This window comes from Dryas octopetala, chromosome 5, assembly GCF_963921425.1.
Source record: "Dryas octopetala chromosome 5, drDryOcto1.1, whole genome shotgun sequence".
NCBI classification, from domain to species: Eukaryota; Viridiplantae; Streptophyta; class Magnoliopsida; order Rosales; family Rosaceae; genus Dryas; species Dryas octopetala.
The window spans coordinates 17,227,734-17,241,217 of NC_141370.1; the positions used below are offsets into that span (position 1 = coordinate 17,227,734).

At 34.9% G+C, this 13,484-nt stretch overlaps 1 protein-coding gene across 2 annotated transcripts; it reads left to right on the forward strand.

The window, feature by feature from the left end:
• Positions 1–2,649: 2,649 nt before the first annotated feature.
• LOC147285086 (DENN (AEX-3) domain-containing protein) lies at positions 2,650–11,962 on the forward strand. 2 transcript variants are annotated; one of them, XM_086244633.1, is made up of 19 exons: positions 2,650–2,806; positions 3,571–3,887; positions 4,258–4,446; positions 4,542–4,625; positions 5,070–5,129; positions 5,592–5,636; positions 5,966–6,165; positions 6,697–7,182; positions 7,410–7,533; positions 7,644–7,841; positions 7,941–8,030; positions 8,232–8,294; positions 8,633–8,707; positions 8,817–8,867; positions 9,268–9,345; positions 10,065–10,199; positions 10,283–10,390; positions 11,024–11,089; positions 11,578–11,962. In XM_086244633.1, the coding sequence occupies exons 2-19, from the start codon at positions 3,588–3,590 to the stop codon at positions 11,644–11,646; spliced, it is 2,421 nt and encodes an 806-aa protein (XP_086100759.1). In that variant the 5' UTR covers positions 2,650–2,806; positions 3,571–3,587; the 3' UTR covers positions 11,647–11,962. The 2 variants fall into 2 exon arrangements, with proteins under 2 accessions (XP_086100759.1, XP_086100760.1); XM_086244634.1 differs by lacking the exon at positions 2,650–2,806 and having other exon boundaries at positions 3,752–3,887; positions 4,251–4,446.
• Positions 11,963–13,484: the final 1,522 nt, after the last annotated feature.

A 13,484-nucleotide genomic window follows, 5' to 3' on the forward strand; every position in this document is an offset into this window, starting at 1 on the left:
TAAGAGGTTGGAAATATTTTCGGAATAAATTTTCTGTGTCTGGCAAATTGTATTCAACTCTAAAACATGCAACACAGCTGAAATATAGCTAAACTACAATTACAGGACATTCATGACTTGACATGACATGTTATAACTTATAATTACATTTCATGATATGTTGATGATTTCTAAATTTTATAGATTTATTATATACTTATATATTATGCTAGACTCAAGTAATGTATATGAATAATCGATTTCTTCATCTTTATAATTCACTTCGAATTGTCATAATCTCAAAGCTAGCCTTGTTAGAGATTGTAACAATGCGAAGGATCCCACCGCACCTTCTTCAAACTTCTTTTTTTGGCTAGGGGCATCTTCTTCAAACTTTCATCAATCGAGGAATGTGAAAAATTTGATTGATTATGATTGGTACTTGGTACTTGGTACTAACTAGTAGGGAAGTTTAAGCCACATGAGAGTATTTTTGGGTGATTTGTGGGGACATGTTGTTGATGAAGCCAAAAATAAGATCCATAAATTGGCAATCCCAACAAAAAGTAGTGGATTAATGCACACTTTCACAAAATTGAAACAAGGAGAATGGAATAAAATGTAGATATTTACTTGGTTTGTGACTAGTGAGCTTAGCGTATTAAATGTTGATATTTAATTAAGGCGATAGCGGTCCAAATATGTACAAAGATTGGTGTACAAACAATGACTTTTTCTTTCTCAATAGATATCCACGATATCCTTATCATCATGTAAGAACACTTGGTATTCTAGATTTCTAGCTATCCACTAGAGACCCCCAAGAGTTGCATGACCCGTCTAATCGTGCCACAAAAGTCAGCATACAAGAATGGGATGAAAAGTCAGAAATAGCACAACTCTGTCATTTGACCATTCTTCTTCCTTCGTTTTGGTTAAGAAAAATTAGTATATGTTTTTTACTATGAAAAAATGATTATATATTTTTGAGTGCGTGAGAGAAAAATGAAGTTTAGAGAAGACTATTACTTTTCTTTTCAATGTCATACTTACAAAATTTTGTTGGTTTTAATTGTTTTTAGTCTATGATATACAGTAGTTGTTTATATGACTTGTTAGTGGTCGGTATTATTTAGTGTCCAAGTGAGGGCAATCGGGTTGGTGGCTCAATTATGCTACAAGCATGCGAGTGGAGATCCCAAGTTTTGATGGAAGAAGAACCGCCATGGCCAAGGCCTTATCTTTCGGCTCATGCACTCTTCCAGATGCTAGTTCATTGTACTCCTCGATCTCCTTCATTTAATAATAATGTCTTTCCGTAGAAAATAAAAATAAAGTCAATTAATATGAGATCAGAGACTTGCACAAATATCCGTAGGAGAAAAAAAGACTTGTACAAAGATATATTAGGATTTTATTCAAAAAGTTCATGATTCTTGCATTCATTATTTGAACAAATAATGAGGAAGCCTTTCTTTTCCTTGGTTTAAAGAGCGGGAAGCAGATCCTCTACTAGGCTCTGTGAAAAGTAAAAGTCAAGTAAATTCTTACCTTTCCTAAATCTAAAGGGACTCCAATTGATTAAAAGATGGTCAAAAGGATTTTAATTCGATCACATAAATAGATCAAAGTTTACATAACATGTTTATTCTTTTTTTAGTACTATTGAAAGTAGCAATTGATCTTTTTTAGTTTTTACTATTGGAAGTAGCTTGCATTTCATCTTTTGATATGAACAAATTATAATTGCATGTTATGCTATAATCATGGTCGTTTGATTCTGCCTAATACAACACCAATTTTTACCAATTTTTCCACACCATGTTACCATCATCTTTCGGCTAATCGATTTTTACTTACTAATACATGATCTCTAATAATATAACCACCACTAAGATCAATTTGCCTTTTTTGTGTTTCTCTCTTTTTGGTAGGAACTTTGGTTAGCTAGATATCATACATCAAAATTATCAAATGCTAAAACAGATTACAATCCAAAAGAAAATAAAAAGGATAAAACTAAAATTCCTAGGGTGCCCCTTCCCTACAAGGTCCTACTGCCCTAACAATGATGTTGTCATGTTGGCCATCAACTTAGAGCCAACTATAGGAGTGAAAAATACGGTCTGTGGTCCCCACACTAAAAACATGAGTAGGAAGGGGACAATTTTGTCACCCTCATCATGCATTCATGCCCAAGTGCCCAACCTTCCAAAATTATGATGAAAAAAAATTTGTATTAAAAAATAAACAGTGGGTTGAAAAAAAACAATTTAAGCAAAAACACCCAGTGCGCCACGTGTCCAGAAGAATGACGCAGTGCGCGCCGTGTCTATCAGAGAGAGACCAAACGCCGCGCGTAAAGAAAAAGAAAATATTTTTAAAAAAATAAAGCTAAAATTAGAGGAAGCATAGGATGCCCTTGTTACCAAACACAATCTAAGAGAGTCGAGTTCACACCGTTACAGCGCACAAACACAACCAAACAAACAAACAGCGAAGAAAGCAACTGACGTTACTGACCGTCCTCCTCATTTTCTAAGTGTTTTTATTTCCGTTTTGACGCACACGAAGACTCAATAATATATATATATATATATATATTTTTTTTAATTTCTTTTTTTCGGGTCCGAAAATTGTTTGCAATTAATTAATTAAAGCTGATTAATTTAATTTAGGGTGTTTAATACCTTCCTCGTTCTCTTCTTCATTTCGTTTGAGGACCTCGTCCGTCCTCAAATAAGCAGAAGAGAAGCTTTGTTATGGCCGCCGGAGCTCTCTCTCTCTGAAATTATAGTTCTCTCTTCAATTTTAAGGGAATTCAGAGGTGAGTTTATAGCTTTTTTTTTTTTTTTGGTTCTGTTTCTGAGTTTATTTCGATTTTCATATGTTCCAAAGTTGCACCTTTTTTTCTTCAATCTTTTTCTCTTGCTGACAATAATTTTCAGCATATCTTTTTGATAAATTTTTTGTATTGATTATTCTTGTGCTATGCTTGAATTGCATGCTTACAGTTGTGAAATTCTTGTTTAGCAGAAGTGAAAATTCTTGTTCTCTCTTTTATAGTTTTTAGGGGGTTCCAGGAGCTTCTGTAACTGAAAGAGCTAGATAAGAAAGTTAACTGATCGAATTTAAGACAGAAGAATAACGTTGGAATTTAATAGTTTTTCAACCATTAATCGACTTTTAATTCGATTGACTAGCTTATATTTAGCTCAAGAATAACTGAATAAGTCTTTTTTCTTTTGGGAAAAAAAAAAATTAATCACATGTATGTATAAATTGTTAAATACTATATGTTGTAGTCTGCACAAGTTTAGATTTGTTGGAAGAGCAAGGTTGAAGTTTTAAGCTGGAATAGCATGAAATGAATTGTTTGAGAGTTTCGGTCTCAAGACTATTGAATTATAAAAGACTCATTATTCTTTAGGCTCTATGGTACTGAGTACTCATAGTTCAAGCTTTAGTTGTACTTGTAGTGGGACAGTCTTGACCATTTGCAGATATCAGTGGTTTAGTTAGCTTGGGGATTTTGATAATTATGTGTATTTTGAAGGTGTGAATTGTTGTTGATGTTGAATTTTATGATAGGAGGGAAGCCGATTAGTATGGATAAAGACGAAGAGTCCGGTAGCCCTAGTTGGGGTGCTTCATTTTTCGCACAAACAACAGAAGATGTTGCAAGAGCAGTTGCCGCTGCTGCCACTGCTGCTCGCTCTACGCGGCCGTCTGTTGTATATTCATCCAAAGATGATGATAGCGGTAGTCCACTCAAAAGGCTACAACGCCATGTTACGAAAGTGCTAAAAGGCTTCTCACATGCTGATGAAGTGAAAGGTGGAACTTACAATCCTGAAGTTTTGACTAGCCAGAAGCGTCAATGGGCAAGCTTTCAGTTGCAGTACTTGGTATGTAATTTCATTATGTGGATCCCTTTATGTTCATGCAACTTATTTGTATATGGAATTTGGCAATTGGTTAATCAAGATTGTTTTTTTTTTTTACCCTGTTTAAAATTGTATTTGTGTTTAACAGCTATTAAGCTATTTCTAATTGCAGTAAGTTAGTTGGTACTGAAAAATTTTTATTAAAAGAAAATTCAAGGAAAAATTATGACTCTATATGCACTGTGAGTTTAAGGGTCATATGATGCCTTGAGACAGTTCTGTTTGGATAGTTAGGGTTTGTGTATTGTTAGTTTCAAAAATATATTCACATATAGAAGCAAAAATATCATCCAAGGAGATCCTGTAACACCTCTGCTATTTAAGTGTGCAGGATCATAGGTCTTTAAAGCAGCCAACAAGGCTTTTTGAGAGCATGGTAGTTGTTGGGCTTCACCCCAATTGTGATATTCAGGCACTTCAAAGGCAATATATTGCAAGAAAGTCTGAAGGTTCCGGAAAAATGCGAAGTGCACTTGGTAGTCAGAATCATTCTCGTGTAGAACCCAATATTGAACCTCAGGTGGGGATTTCTATTGCCATATGTTGAATTTGTTTGCATATTGATGATTAAAAGTGATTTGAGTACTGGATATTTTTGTCCCTTTCTACTTCCAGGTGTTATTTGTTTACCCTCCAGAAAAGCAGCTGCCTCTTAAATACAAGGATCTCCTTTCGTTTTGCTTCCCTGGAGGCCTAGAGGTTAGGTGTTTTCTTGATTTATCTTTTGTGACTTCTCCTTTTTCAATTGATCAGTTTGTTTGGTTCCATGTGCCTTGTTTATCCATGGAATTTTATGGATTATTAGAATTGATGAGTTTTTTTTTTTTTTTTTTCGTTTTAAATTTATTTTGATGAAGCCTGTTTGTAAGGCCGAGTATAACTGTTTTACCAATTAAGTTTTTCCTGATTATTTGGTCTTCAGTTAAATAATATTGTAGGCAATAAAACAATGTTATATCAAATTCCACTTGGTTATGATTGAACCTAGTGTAAGGCTGTAATGGTGTTATGTTTACTTTGATAAATGTCAATTTTGGTCCTATGTGCAGGTATTGATTTGTCTTGTTAATTTTGTGTATTTGGTAGGTAGTATTTAGTTAGTCATTATGTGCTAATATTTGGGCCTCGAATGAATGACTTCAGGTTCATGCTATTGAGAGAACTCCTTCCATGAGTGAGTTGAATGAAATTCTTCTGGGCCAGGTATTGTGCTACATTATGCTCCCAAAATATCGTTTTGCATTAATGCTTATGCTACTTTCTTGTAGCTTTTTAACAATCAATCTTCATCAAGTTTTGTGCCTTTTTCCTATTAGAGAATCATTAATATAAGGTCCGAGTCTAAGGAGAATTTAAATTCATTTGCAAGCTTACTGAGTTTTTTCTTTTTAGTTTAAAACATAGGACTAAATTGCAAATTTGCAGGATTGAGTTCACCAAGGTTTTAGGCTTGCCATAGCATAACTCTTTCTTTCTATGGATTTAAAGCCAGTTCTGCTAAAGATAAGATAATTATTACAACTGTGGCAGGATTGTATAACTTTTCCTGACTTTTAATGTTAGCCATGTTGAAGCCTTTCATCTTTATTTAATTAAAATTATTATTCAGAATTATATGCAACTTCTCAGACACATAAACTTAACAATGATGATGCTTCTTTGCAGGAGCATTTTAAACGGAGCGATCTGTCCTTCGTATTCCGATTACAGGTAATTTATAGCATTGTCTCCATGCTCCTTTTTTCTTTGAATTTCCCACTAATATGATACTAGGCTTTTCCATAACTTTAATTCTCTGTGGCGTTTACCTTTTGACATATAAACTGCTACACTAGTGGTACTGGTGCATAGAATCATCATTGGTGTCACCTGCACATGATAGATTGTCAGTTAAAAGTTAACATACATATTTAAGTAGACAAGACTGTTCAATTTGTTTCTGTGACATCATGAAACCTAATAAATTTCATTTTGTTTTAGTTGTGAACTATGTTCTTCATTTCTTGGATGACTGATTTTATACAATACTTTGTTTGAAGGTTGGTGATGATTCAACTTTGTATGGATGCTGCGTGTTAGTGGAAGAACTAGTGCAAAAACCATCTGGATTGCTCTCCATGATTTCAGAGAAACATCCTTCTCCCCCATTTTTGAGCCGTCATATATTAACCACTCAGAGATGTTATTGCATTATCTCAAGGCTGCCCTGCTTTGAATTGCATTTTGGTGTATTGAATAGGTGTGTTTATATTTTAGCGGATGCTCATAAAATGCTTATATTTATATTGATGGGTTACATTTTTCTTTTTCAATTTGAAATGTAGTTCTAATCCCCTCTAGACTTTGTTTTAATTATTTGTGCAGAAAATAAATGTGTTCCTCTGTGATCTATTTATGCATTAAATTTAAAATCATGTTATCAATTGATCTGGAAATAAATGACATATTCGTTTAGGAAAAAATTATGGTAGCAAAAAGTTCCTGAATATAAGGCGGAGTTAAGTGTGACTTTGATACAACACATAAAAGCTTTTAACTATCAGTCTATCACAAGATTCCTGAAACATCCAGATTTGTTGATTGACTGGCTCCTAGTTCTGTGTGAGGGGAATGCATGTGCTCCACTGTTTACTCTTTGATTGGTCCTATACATTAGACAATCTTACTATTTGATACCAACAATATATTTTTTTTAGTTCATCTTTTTTCTAGACTGATTTTTTAGTTCCTCTAATAGCTCAAATTGACAATTTTTGCTATTTTCTTGTAGCATTTTCACAGAAGAAAGGTTGGAACGATTAACAAAAGGTATTGATATTTTAGATTTAGAACTCGCAAAGGATTATAGCAATGATGAAATTTTAGAGGAAAATACAGAAGAAACTTCACAAGGTGTATCACTAGATAGTCAAACTGAGGAGGACATGCCAAATGGAGCAGAAGAGGTTTCTCAATCAAGTTTAAAAGGTTCTTCACCTGGGAGAGTTGCAGGTGATGGGAGTCATCTAGAGCATCAAATGCTTGATGGGGATTTTAACTTGATAGAGAGAAGGGTGAGTGAAAATGTTGTTCCACTTGATCCTGAAACCGAGACGGTCAGTTCCAAAAGAGAATCTGGTGTTGTAAATTCCGAAGTTTGTGAGGTCGACGTTGATGATTTCTCTATAAACAAGCAAGCTGTAGAAAGGCGATTGCCAAATGCTGTTCTGCCTCTCCTGCGTTATTATCAGTATGAAAGCTCTGAATCTTCCTCCAGGTATATCATTATTGTTCTTTGGTGCCAGTGCCTTTTCAATGATATTTCATGTTTTTGATTCCTTGCGGTTGTATTAGTGATCTTTTTGGAGAAATGGTGGTTATCATCTTTTGAAGTAGTACCTTTTTCTTTGGGTTGGGGATTATTATTATTTTTTTTTTTTGCGGGGGCGGGGTTGATTTGGGCTACTTTACTGTACTTATGTCATTTAGAAGCGTTTTATGCAGTTTTCAGGATTCTCCTAGTGAGGACAGAAATTTTAGGAGTGATGTTGATGATATAGAGACGGAAGAGGCATCTTTCTCCGGCCAAGATGATTCAGACCTCATTGATATTCTTGAATGGGCTAAGGTGCAAAATGAACTTTTATTTTTTGGTTCTTGATACGATTTCAAAGCTCTTTGTCATGTGAATCTTGTGCCCTGACATTGTCTCTTGACAATTTCTTCCAAATTTTGCAGGCAAACAATCACGGATCATTGCAGATAATAAGTGAATACTACCAGTTACGTTGCCCTGCTAGAGGTTCCACAGTTAGATTTCATCCTTTGGATCACCTACACCCCTTGGAATATCATAGACCAGTAGAAACTGTTTTACATATTGCTGGCTCAAACATTGATTTGAGATCATGCAGTACAAGCCTAGAATTTGCTGAGGTATAGTGAATAGGGGATATGGTTGAACTTTTTTCTTGATAATGTCATGTTCCATACATGATTGGTCATTTACATTGTGTTGCTGTTGGTTGTTGTCAGGCACACACTGCACTCTCGGCAGAGGAGGAAGCAACTGCATTATCAGTATGGGCTATTGCATGCATTTGTGGCTCCTTACGACTTGAAAATGTTAGTGAATGGCTCAGCATCAAAATGAGTTCTTCTGACTTCATTAATTATATTGTTTTCTTTTACCTTGGAAGTAGTTAACAGCTTTCCCAGTATTATGGAGAAAGTTTCTTATAGGTTAATAATCTGTGCCACTTCTCTTTTATGCTTGCTTTATGACTGACTTTGGGTTATTGATTCTTCTCACTTTGCACTTTGCAGGTATTAACACTCTTTGCAGGAGCACTGTTGGAGAAGCAGATCGTAATTATTTGTTCCAATTTGGTATGTATTTTTTATTCAAAACATAGTGGCTCCTTTCTGACAAGTCCCAGCAAGTTGCGCCCAAGGACCAGTTACATCTATTTATGTTGTTTGTTATAGATATAGCTTGGCTTGGGAACTTTGTATTGTGGCATATAAGTGTTGCCATCATTATTAGACTGTATTCTTTATTTATTTACTTTTCTTGTAAGCTAATGATTTAATTTAGGTGTATGCCGTTGCATTATTTTAAAAAATTTTGTATGAATCATTTTTAATATTTTCTTTCCATTTTTTCTAATTATACAGTTCCTGGATTGCCCAAAAAAACATTTACATCAATTTTTTTTTATGTACAGGGTACCTTGTCTGCTTCAGTATTGTCAATTATTCCTCTGATTCGTCCCTACCAGTGGCAGAGCTTGCTAATGCCGGTATGCTATCCTTCTGGACTATGTGATCTATCCCATGAGCAGTTACTTCTTAAAGGCAATAATTTGCTTTGCTGTTTCATGTGAATAACAATGTGCATAAACTTTCCAGGTTCTACCAAATGATATGCTGGAATTCTTGGATGCACCTGTCCCTTACATAGTGAGTTCTCAATTTGTTGGCTGCTATGCGTATTATTTCGAAATAGACCTATGGATTATGAATTTGTGTTTGTTGGTTTAACTGGATTCAGCATTTCCTTTGTATGGATGCTCCACACTGGGAATATTTGCATGCTGAAGTTATTATTTGAAAGCAGAAATGTTTAGTTGTGCACCATAAACTTTAATCATTGTCTGTTAATCTTCTCTAAGTATTCTGTAGAGACCATCTTTCCTGTATGCTTTTTTTAAAGAGGAAGATAAACTTTCAAAATTCAGGGAACCTGTGACTAAGTATGAACTTGGTGCTGCAACCGCTGTGATCTTCTTTTCTTTCTCTTGTTACTCTTAGTACTATATCTGACATTTGATTGGTTACTAAATATAATTTTCTTCTGTAGGTTGGTGTGAAGAACAAAACGAATGAAGTACAGTCAAAACTATCCAATGTTATTATAGTTGATGCCAACAAGAACCAGGTCTGTTGTTTTTAAGCAACTGAATTTTTCAACCTCATATTGCGACTCAAATATGTTGAAGACTGGCTATTAACTATACGCCTTACAGTAAACAACGCAGAAGCTTGTGTATATTATATTTAACTATTTCTAACATTTTTTTTCTCTTAGTTTTCAAAATAGTAACACTTTCTTATCATGAAACATGATTAAAGGTTGTACTTAAATAGTTCAATCAGCATTATCACCATTCATTGCAAAAGTCCCATGGATATACTAGTATGGTTTTCCCTTATCATAAAGGATATTAGCTGAGACTTTAGAAGCATCCTTTTGGGGGCTTCAAGGATGTGTAGCCTTGTTTCTGATTGCTGATGTACAATCATTTCTCGAAAAATTAAGTGCTTCAGTGCCATAGTGCCTGACATGGTGGGTGGGGATTAATTTTCATACAGACAAGTCTGTTTAAGAATGATTTTGTGGGTTAAGGGCATGGAGGACTCAGCCATGTGGTTTTAGGTTGAGAAACAACATGAGAATTTTTCCCAGAGAACGAATAGGGATACTAAGTTTATTAGTGCATATTGAGTTTCGCATTCTCTTATTATGCTTATTTTTAGCAGCTATTATGTATTGTCTAGTTTCTTTTATATGATTAATGTTCTTTAAAATGAAAGTGTTCCTATAAAAACCATTAAATGCAAGTATCTCATCCTTTTCCTCTTGCACGATACAAATAGGTGAAGTCACCAACATTACCTCAATTGCCAAAACATAGGGAATTATTTTCATCCTTAAGTCCTTATCATTCAAAGCTTGTGGGAGAGAGTTTTTTGGGTAGGAAACGGCCAATATATGAGTGCACAGACGAACAGGTATGTTCTGCTCTGTCCTTTTTGTCTGATTTCAGAATATTTTTAATGTTTTTTATTTTCATGTATTTATTTGTTGCATGTAGGTTGAAGCTGCCAAGGGTTTCCTTGGCGTGTTAAGAACTTACTTGGATTCTCTTTGCTCTAACCTCCGTTCACACACAATTACAAATGTGCAGTCCAATGATGATAAGGTCAGTATGTTGTCCAACTGTGCTTTAACTAATTGTTTTATAGGGTTATTTAGGTTTCTTTGACCACCTTTGTAATGATGAGTGCTGTAAAAGATAATCTTCCTGAAAGATGGGCACACACCCTTTTATAGAGTTATTAGAGCACGCTAGACTTAGTAGTAGTGATAAGTTTTGTAAAAGTTTAGGTAATATATGACCTTCTGAAAACAAGATCACTGCAATATTCTGTAATGCTGAGGGTGCAATGTGTGCTGGAGTGGTAGGAGTAGAGATATTGGCTAATTTTACTTTTGTAAAGTTATATCTATATGCTTTCCTTTGTGATGTAAAGTATCATTGGATAGGAGTTAGGATATATATATAAGTACTGCATGGACTAAGTTTCTTAGAAGTGTCAGATATATGGAACCTCAGCACAATTCATCATTGTGTTATTCATTTGGGCCTTTCAGTTGTGATGTTGTATGCAGATCAAGTTGTCAATTTGTTTTGAATGTGAAAATTGCTAGCTTGTATATCTATTGAGCAGTCATATATCGATGCACGCTCATATGATGAGCACTGACTTGTTTTAGCAAACAACCAAATATAGTGCTGCAGATCTGACACTGGTTTCCTTCTAACTCTAATTAGGTATCATTACTTTTGAAGGAGAGTTTCATTGACTCATTTCCTAGTCGTGATCGACCATTTATGAAGGTGTGTTCTTTGGTATAACTTTCTTCTGTTTCTGTGAGCTCCTATTGGCTTGATTTGGAGAATTAGATAGCTGTTGGGATTTTCACTCTCATGTATTTCTTTTAAGGTCATTATTATTGTTTTTTTAAATCATTTATCTTTTCCTGTTTTCTGAATAATATTGTCAAAAAAAAAAAAAAAAAGAAGAGGGGCTAAGCCATCTTTCTGAAGTTGGGCCACAGCCCGATCAAGAGTTGATGGTGTTGGTTTCTGTGTATGTATTTGGATGACTTGTAATGTATGTAGTATAGGAAAGTCACACCTAAGACAACCGAGTATTTAATCAATTTATGTAGATAAAATATGCTGATTTTAATTTTGAACATCTTTACTTTTGAAAGTGACTTGTAAGCATGCTTAAATGCTTACTCTGGGTGCTCTTTAAATTGTATGGTATAAAGCTGAAAGCATACTGATGCACCCTTTTCCTCCCTAAATGTTCTATGCAGCTTTTTGTGGACACACAACTATTTTCTGTACATACAGATCTCGTTCTCTCTTTCTTCCAGAAGGAATAGTACTGCCATGCAAGGTCTGGCGTTGATTGATATTTTCCTGTTGTAACCTGAACGTAAGTTCAGTACTGTAATATTATTAAGTTTACATGATCCATGAGTTCAATCTTGTTTCCTTCAAATGGTTGCGGCATTCTGTATCATGATGACTTTGTATTTCAACATATGTAATACAAGTATTTAGATCCATCAGAGAAGCCTAGTTTCCCGCTTGAATTGTAAATAATAATTTTGTATTTGTTTATTTATCACCACCACTATAAGTTGTTCCATTTCCTGATTTATTAGAGTTAATAAAACGTGGCTCACTGTTTTACCATTACCCAGTTTACCCTGTTAACATACTGCGTATGGCTTATGTTTTTTCTTCCCCTCTTTCTTATTCTGAAACTGTGAAACATGTGGGATATGGAATATGGTTGATGTAAAAGTTTGGTTCTTTGAGCAAATGAAAGACTTACAATGGTTGAGAATTTAGATTTTAACATAACTGCTCCTCTTGTTCTTAGTGAAAATACTCAAAATAGACCAGACTTTTAAAGCATTTCCTCTTCTTTAAGATTGCATGGGCCGAGTAGAAGGGACTAGGGAGAGACAGCCGAAGTTGAAGTTTTGTCGTTACCTTATTGAAACTGCAGTCTCACATTGCGGCTTGCTATCAAATTAAATGTGGTCAATTAAGGGACCTTGGTCTGATTGTGTTGGTTGTCAGTCAAAGAGAGCAATTATGCATACTTTGTCATGTTCTATTTTCAGTTTCTTCTGCAGTGTGTGTCAAACTGTGCACCTAACTAAACTAAATAAAATCACTTGACCCACAGCATGGCCAAGACTGGTGCTAACTGCTACGTTCCCTGAAAACCTGCAAATAAAATTATGCAGAACTTCAAGTTGGAGTTTACCAAGCCCAAGTCTGCTTTTGAAAGTGTTGAAGATTTTGAAGGGTTTTTAACCTTTCCTGGTGAAAGTTGCAATTCTGCATCCTCAAGTCTCAGGTCTTCCTTTCAAAGTAGATATGCTAGGTGATGTGTTCAGAAATGTCTTCCTTTCAAAGTAGATATGCTATGGGGTGTTCAGAAATTTTACAGGGTATACTAATTAAAATGAATCTTATATGATTTTTAAATGCAGTAACTGTCCTGGGTTAAATATTATATTACTTTGAAATGGGAGTGAAAAAATAAAGTGTAGTGTGCTCTGTCAACCAGTGGTTGGGGATATATGAAGGGATGTTTTGGCTATAGTGGGATCTAGTACAAAAAAAAAGGTGGTTTGCATGTGTTTCAGCCTGCCAGGTGTGAGAGGAACAGTGCCACAGAGAGAGAGAGAGAGAGAGAGAGAGAGAGAGAGAGAGAGAGAGAGAGAGTGCACTACTTTGTACAACTTCTAAAGGTACAAAACAAGAATAGTTTCAGCCTTTCAGTTTCAGGGGAAGGGGAATTAAATGCAACCAAACATTAGTAACTCTCTTAAGTCTTAAATACTTTGCTTCTTGTTTTACTGTAACACCCCCCATTCACCCTGGCTGAAGCTGAATCACCCAACGTATGTTTTTTTTGTTTTGATTATATGAATGAGGGCTCAAATTATATCTGCTGTACATTTTCTTACTTTTTTTTTTCCTACTCTTGATCATTTTTAATATGACTAATATTTTTCGAAGCTCAATGTTGACTTAGGAATTTGAATTTCTCCTCATACATGGCATGCTCACCCAATTCAAAGATGGCGTTTTTATCAGACTCTGAATTTAGAAGTTGACCCAAGATATCTTATCATATGTTTTTCAAAGTCCAAGTTCAAACTATAATAGGAAAAGAAAATGCACAGGATATCTTTTT

Coding starts and splice junctions, on each gene's coding strand:
- LOC147285086 (XM_086244633.1), top strand. CDS start 3,588: ATGGATAAAGACGAAGAGTCCGGTAGCCCTAGTTGGGGTGCTTCATTT. Junction 9,346..10,064: donor TTGATGCCAACAAGAACCAG/GTCTGTTGTTTT, acceptor CGATACAAATAG/GTGAAGTCACCAACATTACC. Junction 10,200..10,282: donor ATGAGTGCACAGACGAACAG/GTATGTTCTGCT, acceptor TGTTGCATGTAG/GTTGAAGCTGCCAAGGGTTT.